Source organism: Arachis ipaensis, chromosome B05 (assembly GCF_000816755.2).
Source record: "Arachis ipaensis cultivar K30076 chromosome B05, Araip1.1, whole genome shotgun sequence".
NCBI classification, from domain to species: Eukaryota; Viridiplantae; Streptophyta; class Magnoliopsida; order Fabales; family Fabaceae; genus Arachis; species Arachis ipaensis.
The window spans coordinates 22,709,706-22,719,025 of NC_029789.2; the positions used below are offsets into that span (position 1 = coordinate 22,709,706).

The 9,320-nt window shown below is 37.0% G+C and overlaps 1 protein-coding gene and 1 pseudogene across 1 annotated transcript in view; one reads left to right on the plus strand and one right to left on the minus strand.

The window, feature by feature from the left end:
• Nucleotides 1-883, plus strand: part of LOC107643329 (cysteine-rich receptor-like protein kinase 2) — a 3,833-nt gene extending 2,950 nt beyond the window's left edge. Inside the window, exons 6-7 of the mRNA XM_016346939.2 lie at nucleotides 161-311; nucleotides 404-883. Coding sequence (XP_016202425.1) covers nucleotides 161-311; nucleotides 404-742 — 490 coding nt within the window. The 3' untranslated portion in view covers nucleotides 743-883. The remainder of the gene's footprint in view (nucleotides 1-160; nucleotides 312-403) is intronic.
• LOC107643331 lies at nucleotides 814-5,083 on the minus strand (annotated as a pseudogene).

The window sequence follows — 9,320 nt, forward strand, 5'->3', positions numbered from 1 at the left end:
CTGCTAAGTACCTAAATACAACATTAAGCATCCTATACTACTAATCTGGGGCTTTGGACACCCCATAATTTCCAAGTCCCTACAGAGAAAAATGTTGTTTGGAGCAAATTTCTCTGTACTAGACCTTTAATAGCCATCTATATATATATATATTCTGCAGGGGTTATATGGCTCCAGAGTACATAGCTCATGGTCAGTTAACAGAAAAGGCAGATGTGTATAGTTTTGGAGTGCTACTGCTAGAGATAGTTACCGGGAGACAGAACAACAGGAGCAAAGCAGCTGAATATTCAGACAGCCTAATTACAGTGGTCAGTATCAGATTCCTTAACCTGATTTATTTTTATTGTTGTTGAACTAGTTTTTTTCTTGCTTTGATCTTAACATAATTTTGCAACATCAGGCATGGAAACACTTTCAGTCAGGGACAGCTGAACAATTATTTGATCCAAATCTTCAGTTGCATGACGACTACAACAACAGCAGTGTTAAGAATGAGATCTTAAGAGTGGTTCAAATAGGACTTCTATGCACCCAAGAGAACCATTTGTTGCGGCCAACTATGTCAAAAGTGCTGCAGATGCTAACAAAGAAGGAGGAGCAACTTGTTGCTCCTTCTAATCCACCTTTCCTAGATGAGAATACCATGGAATTCTGTGACATAAGTGGTGACCCATTTTTCCCTCTCGTTGCAGATGACTCGGTCGCTACCATGTCCCATAGCTCTTTTCATCCCAGGTGATCTGCCTAGTTACTAACAATGTATATCTCTATCCATTACTAATTTATACAAGAACATTAGAATACAACAAATAACAATGTGAAAAAATTAAATTAGCCTTACAAGGTACTTACAGCAATGTCTAATAATTCTTTCCGTTCATTTGTACAAAAATTCAATGGAAAATCAAAGTTACACTTGCCAATATACATTTTGAGTTCTTGGCAGACTTTGCCACCCTTTAAATCCTCTCGACACGAGGAACACAAAATTGGGTGCGCATGCTGCAACCTTTATGAAAAAGGTAGTTGGAAGAGTGTGTATCTCTGAAAATCTGATTCCCGTGCTGATGAATATGAACTGTGCTTAATTTAATCTTATAAAACAGCACTCAGAAGTAAAGCACCAAGAATCACAGAACTTATCAAAGATCCTCCATTATAGTAGTGTTGTGACAAGCTGCCTGAAGCAGTGGAAGTGTTAGATGGGGCCAGTGATGTGCCATTTATGCTGGTGCCATTTTTACCACCACTGTTCATTACAAATATTAAAGGGAAATATAATAAATAAGAATGAACAGTTAATTTACAATAATCAGAAAAAAATATATGAATCCTTGAGATCATACCTTCCTGGAAATACGCAGGAACCATAACCTGTGATAATGATAACAAATAATAGTTCCATTAGATTGCCAAGCCACTTGAGATACTAAATAGCAAAGGTGCAAAATTAACAATTAACTTGTGTAGCCATAAAAAAAATGTATCCATAACTTATGTAGCCACCTTCAAATATAGTTATAATTATTAAAGAGTCCAGATTCCTTACTTGGATTTGTGGTGGTGACAAAAGCAACTCCTTTAAAATCACAAGTTCCAGGAGATTTAGCCATCTGCTGATAATATGCATTGAAAGCATAAGTCGCGTGCGCAACTACATTATTCGGTTCAAAACACTCTTGACCCTGCCGCAAGGGCGAACAATCCACCTTCCCTGGTCCACAAGCCCAATCAAGTGCTGCCTGTAGCAACTTAGAATCAGCATTACTCTTAGCAACACAAAAGGTTTGATTTGTTGTATCATTTGCAAATACAGTACCAGCACCGGTCAAATGCAAAGTATATACTGGTGCTCCATTAGCATAGAAAAGTCCCCAGTTCTTTTCGGATACAGGACCTGGTCTTAAGTCTTCGTTATAAAGGTCATAAATATATGTACTAACTGGAATTCTAGGATGCTTTGGAGTCCCTGAATTATTAAGGACATGTCTGATCAAGTTACTGTTGTAAGTGTTAGCATTGTCAATTGTTGCATCTGGCTCAGATGAATCGCCTTTGGAGGGCCATCCTGACTCTGTCACTACAACAGGGATATTTGTGAAGTTCAAGTATAACATTGCAAAATAAGCAGCATCGATCACTGCATCGAAAACATTAGTATAGTGGAGCATAGTGTTGGCATCAACAGCTTCCTTATTTGGCGGCAGGGGCCGGAACAGAGCATATTCCAGTTGGATTTTACCTTCAGATTGCATGTAATTGTAGTAAGGGTAAACATTGAGCATAAGATATGAACCTGTTGATTGCAAAAACTTAAGCAATGGAACCATGACAGGATCCCATGTTTTATTAAAGAATGCTTGGCAAGTGCAGATTGAATGAATTTTAGTGCATTGACTAGGACAGGTGCAACATTTGGGAGGGCTGTTAGGACTTCAGATCCAACTGCTATGGCAGTTATGTTGGTTGCAGGGACATGAGCTACCACATTGTGTGCAACCCAGTTGGCGGCAGTGGCATTCGATTGGCCAATGCCGAGTAGCAAGTTGTTGGGAACAGAAACGGTTACACGGATTCCGGTGTTGGCAAGTGCAAGAAGCATGGCCCTGTCAGCATCATAGAGTCTGACATGTTGGATACTTTGAGCCTTAAGAAGGGCCACAGTCTCTGTTGCACTTGGCATGTTAGTTATGTCTGTACCAATGTTTACACCAATAAAGGAATCTGCAGAAGAAAGAAAGAAACCAACAAATTATATAAATACTATATGATCCTGCTCATAAACAGATTATGAGATGAAAATAATAATGCATATGAAGTGATAATCAAGAACAAATAGAAACTAGAAAATAAGGAACATATGAATTTTGGTTTGGACCAACATGGATTTGTGAAAACAGCTAATAAGTCCATTTATGATCTAATAAAATGTGTTTCAAATATCCAATCTTACCATGACCTATTTAATAAAATAGCTATAAAGCCTATTCATTAGTCTTTTATGGAATTGTATTTGAGTCATTCATTTAAAGCAATACTGTATTTTCAAAATTATCCGCGAAGTGATTTAAAAATTGATACCATGCTTTCTTCAATTTTAATTGGGTAACAAAAGGGGAAAAAGATTTAATAAAAGAAAACTTGATTATCAGCTTTGTTCATGAGGAATAATATTGAAATAGTTCATATTTTAAGGAGGCACAGCCACATTGCATTCATAGATTGTCAAAGCAAAACATATATTTCAAAATTCTGGAATAAGCTTTCAGTGATGGATTGTCAGATTGTCCAACTAACTAATGCCACATCCTAAGCCCATAGCTATAGTTCATAAACTGAATTTTTTTTTGTCATGGTTGAAATTCAAGGTCTGTTAACCTGTCATCCCGTGGATTATCCTTGGGTTTAACTAAAAGAAGTGTAATATACTCAAATGATCGCTTGTTCTTAGGTTAATTTGCAAAAGATTCACTTTGGTTATCAGTTTTTAAAAACATAAAATGAGGATTTCATTTGATAACATTTTTCCCATGCTTTTGGTCACCATGTCTTATTCATGGGAGCTAGGCAACAATGCTACCAACTCACCAACTCAGTATCAATGAGGTTGATTGATAGACCAAAATGATTAAATATAGTATAAATATTCCACTTCATCACTGGCATAGTGGCATAGTACCATCACTTTTTTTTTTATATAAAAAGTTTAGTTAAGTGCAAACAGCAAAAGAAGCTGTTTCTTGAGTTGGGATGCAACAAAATTGTCCCAGAATCCCATTAAAAATTAGAAAGGATAGATCAGAGATTCAGCACAAAGGAAAACACTTTCTTGCAAAGGCCCTTTCTTTTGCAAATAATAATAAATAAATAAACTAAAAATGCCTATATTTGTATTACACAACCTTTTCTCTAACTTTCTATTCCAACATTGTTATGCTCTTGTAGCAAGGTTCTGGCCCTTTATACATTTATAGCAACATCTGACATCTCCCACATTCAACAACCAAAATGCAATGAAATAATAATTACTTCCTTCTAGTATTTAATAGTTAAAAAAGGGGTTAATACATTGTATCATTACCCTTTACCTAAAATGTTAATTAGAAGCAAATACTTACTAACCATGACAAATAGCAAAGATACAAAAAAGTAAGAATCTACAAACCCATATGATGATGAAAGGAAGGTGGTAATGAAAGGACTAACTAGACATAATGATGAAAAGAACAAGAGCTAGAAGCCAAAAAAAAACAAGAGTACTATACCCCCACCAACCATTACTAAATTAGAAAGCTTATTAAGAGAATACTTAATGATAGATTAATAACCAATGATCTCAGATGCCCAGGGAACATAGAAACAGATGCTAAAAATCACATAAACTTATTACTTACCTCCATAGACAGAACATGCAAGCAGGAAAAAAAGAAGCAGCAGAACAGCCATTGATGATTGCTTAGAGAAACCGTTATAAACAAAGAAACACTGCCAGTTCCACTGCAAACTAAAAAGTGGCTCTCTACAACTTGGGGTCTCAAAAAGCTTGCACCTTTTGATACCCTTTGGGATTTGGCATAGAGAAGTAAGAACCAAGAAGTGCTTTGAGGTTGGGAGGGAGAATGAGAGTTTGCGTTGTTGGGTCTTGTGAGTGGTCAAAACTCAAAAATCAAAACTAGAATTTGTGTCTGTGGGATCATAAAATCATAAATGGTAGTGTGTGTCAGGGATCCAACGGCTGAGATTTGGAGATGCAGGTGGCAAATCAGCCAAGTAGTAAATATTATTAGAGGACAAGAAAGTCAGGCTTTTTTTAATTAAGGCAAGTGTATGATTCAGTGTTTTATTAATAACGTGAATAATGAAGCAATGTTGCAGTGTTGGAGCTGTTCATAGGCTATTGTGATTGGTGGATTAGCATCTATGATAGCAACATATAATGTTGACGTGGCATCTTTTCTGTTTCTGCTTCAAAAATCCCCACTTGCACTCTGCTTTGGTTTGTGTCCCAAAGCCATTGACAGTTGCCATCTCTTGGATCCTTGTTTAGCTCTGTTAACTGTCATTAACTTGAGTTAAAATCACACTTCATCTTATGTAATCATAAAAAAAAAAAAAAAAAATTAACAATAAGGTATTAAACATATATATAGGATAGCATGTTACCAAAAATAGTATAAACGATATAACAATATAATATAAGCTATAGCATGATCACCAAAAAATAATATGGGCATGAGTAGTGGCAGAAAAATACAGAATCAAGAGTACAGAACTAAGAAAAATCCTAAAATGTAAATCTCTATCTGTAAAGTAGTTATATTGTTTAATATTTTAGTTAAAATTAATATATGATTAAAATTTTTTATGTGAAATTAGTATTATATATTTTTGAAGGAAACTATGGAAATAATTTTTGTTAAAATGTTAATAAATCATTACGTAAAAGTATTAATTGTTGGTCACTTAAAGGCTCATTTTTATTGATATGGAGGCTTTGTGTGTGTTATCTGGATATGGAGTCCTGAAAGCGCAATACAGATATGTGGGGCAGCTTTTTTGTTAGTGTCAGGTCCAACAACTCGGATGGTGCGAGTTGTTTGAGCGTCATATTTTCCATTGCAAATCGTTAGGTCCGATTTGAGGAGGAAGAGATGCTGAAATTCGGTAAGATGGTAATCGTACCCTCCGAGTTGTTAGAAGTGTTGGTTTTTTTTTTTATGTTGTGTTATGAAATCGGAGGGTCCGACATGCGTTTTTTATTTTTTTTTGAATTCAGTAAAGGTAATCGCATGGTCCGATTTGGTTGGGACTTTAAATAAAAGTTGGTGAAAACTGGATCAGAACAACCACTCTCGCATCTTCTTCTTCTCCTTCTTCAACGGTCCTTCTGGTTTTTAGTTCCTCTGTTTCGTTACTTGTTTAGCAGAGTAGCTAAAAATCTAAAACCCAGGTTTATGAGCTTGTTAAGGTGATTGAGAGAATTGAGTGACAGAGTGTTATTGAAGGTGTATTATTTTGGTCAGATTTTGTTACAAACATCTGAAGGAGTAATATTTGTTTGTGAAAATCCATTAGATTTGGTGATTCCTTTTACAATCTCATTTGAAGAGCTCAAAAGTGTGATTTGTGAAAAGATTCATTCTGAGAGGGCAAGAAGGATATCATGTATTCTATACAGAAATCCTATACAAGTGTTTGGTGGATTCGTCCAGTTTCAAACCAAATATGTAACGGACGAAGCGAGCATGCAAGATATGTTTTCCATGTATATTGAAAATCGGAGTCAGCTCTCGTTCATCGAGTTGTATGTTGAGTTTGAGCAATCTGAGGCTGACCGGAATATTCTACGGGAGGATTACAATAGTGACAGTGAAGAAGAGTTCGAAAGCAACGACGAAGTTGTTGGTCTAGATGGAGATGAGGTTCAAGGTGACGGAGCTATGGCTTCGGATGTGTCTGATGTGGCAACTGCACTGGCAAACGATGTGCCGTTTGAGGAGCCATCATTCATGCGAGTTTTGGATTTGGAAGCCATGCATGTTCCGGAGTTTCCGGATTATATCAATGCAGGTACGTAATTCTCCGTATTTATACGAAAGATTGGAATTTTTTATTAATTTATCTTGATAGTTGGACCAAGTAGCTAAGTGAAGTGTGAAAATATACTCGATCAGTATTTATTTTTGTTTACCTATTTGTGTATTTAACTTTAAGATAGTAAATTTATAAGAGAGTTATTGATTTAGTTGAATATAAATTAGAATTTATTGGTTAAATATCCGTTAGTATTTATGACATTAGGTAGTCAAACCAACATGGATACCACTTATGAACACAAAATGAATAGCCAATCGAACATGTAAAGCAAAATACGAAGCATAATACCATCATTGCGGGATTTCTCATCCTCATCGAACTCCTCTATTTCATCCTCGTCATCATCGTCCTCGTCATCCGGGTCATCTACTAGATACGCATTAGTCTCTTGCTCGAGTGGGTTAGCATCTTCTTGAAGTGGTCCCATGTCAACACGGTTAGGATTTTGACTATTAAAAACTCCGCGTCCACCTACACTTCTACTAGAGTCAACAGATACGAACCCTTCAGAAGCGACCGATGAGGTATGGCACGGGAGCCTCGCATCCAATGAATACCTACCTGCCAGGAACTCAGGCTGATTGCCATATTGTGGTTGTCCTGCATCTGCAGCCATGAACTCAAGCAACTGGCTAAAAGAACCTCCTTCTCCTGGTTCAAACTGTGACATACCCCAATATTGTTGAGGCATTAGAAATGATGGGGAGAACTGTGTCTGAGGTACATACTGGCTTGAGAACTGAGGTTGTTCTTGTGGAAGTGGATTCGAAGTAGAAGGTGGCACCGACTGTGGCTCCAGTTCCTCATTGTCATTATCCGCATCCTGACTATCCTCATCCATACCCTCACCACCATCATCCATATCCTGATTACCCTCATCCATATCCTGAATATCCTCATCACTTTCTTGACCCACAAGATTCGACAAGTTCAAGCGGTCCCCATATTTTGACCGGTACCAGTACATATAAGTTTCCAATAGATGTTGTGAAGGCATGGGAAGCTCAGAAAGAACGTAGTGATACCTGTTTGTCCAATGCATAACCCAACTTGAGTGACTCGATGTTGTGGCCCAGTTAAGATTCTTTGAACCAGTCAGGACTTCTCCATGCGCCTTGTCCAGATTCTGCTCCTGCTGAGGTACTCCCTGAACGAAACCGAACTGTCGCCTATACCTATCGGTAGCATGCCACTCGATACATTCAAATGACACAACGAAACAGTAGCGGACCACACAACCGACTGCATATAGATCTCAGCAAGAATTATGTTCGGATCAACGCGATCCACAGCATATGCAACCCACACAAACTGGAAAAAATAAAGGAAACTCATGATTACAATCCAGAATATCAATAACAATAAAAATGCCTCATAAAAATGCCCCAAACTCATAAATCTTTAATTAAAACACACCTGGCCTTCCTGGAGTTCATCAAAGGCCTTCCTAAAGTGAGCTAGATTCAAATATCTATATCGTCGGTCACCACGTTCCCAGTTATGCCACCTAATATCATATATTCAATTAGCTAAACTGAATTTTAAATATAAAGCTACGGGTAGATTGTAACGTAACATTACCTGTTGGCTAATGGAAAACTGTGGGGTTCGCTGGGAAGCGGCGATAGATATGGCAGTCGGATCCAAGCCCAACCGAGCAGAAGTGTTATTGGACCATCTATTTCCTTACAGTTATAACGAGATGCCCTGCATAATCCCCTGTAGAGGTGTGCTAGGCATGCCGAACCCCAACTATAATGTCCAATACTGGCAAAATCACAAAGCAATGGTAGAAACTTCTAGTGCACACCTGCTCCAGATTTATCCCCAAACAAGATCGTCCCGATCAGCAACATAATATGGCACTTCACATACCTCTGTATACTTAATTCATCAGTCAACTGAATGTTTTCTTTTAGATCCCGCAGCCAAGTCAGTTTTATGCAGCATCCTCTACACTCCGACTTACGCGGTGCCACTCCAAATTGATGCAAACATTCTGCCTCCAACGTTGAGAAACTACTCATTGTCATCCCAGTAACTGGAAGACCTTCCGTCGGGAGACCAAGAATTAGAGCCACATCTTCAAGAGTTACGACACACTCACCAATTGGAAGGTGAAACGTATGTGTATCAGGGTGCCACCGTTCTATTAGAGCATTCACGAGTGCTTTCTGATTTTGTACGACACCAATTTGAGATGCATGATAGAATCCAGTAACTCGTAAATAGTCTTCCACCCGATCGTTGTACCGATCCGGCGGAACTGGATGATCATAGGTCAACATTCTTAATTTCTACAAAAAACATAACAAGTTATTAGTCAACTCACAAACTATTGCTAATTTACTACTACAAAGCAAGAATTTTTAAAGTACAGACACTTATTAACAAAATCTTCACAACTAACTCAACAACAAATATTACTTGAAACCAGACATCTGTTATAAATTATTTGACTTAATTTGACTAAAACAAATAATTACTACTTCCAAAATGAATTATTAATAACATTAACTAATACATACAAATACATAGATTCATAATACATACATATACATACATTCCTAATCAAATCTCAATAAAATTAGTAAATTAGAGATGCTGTTTGTTTTTTTATTTACGATATATCAATAATTTTTCTAATATATAACATTATTATTATTTGTTTTAATAATTACCTATTACCTATTACTTAAATAAATTTAAACATATATTTC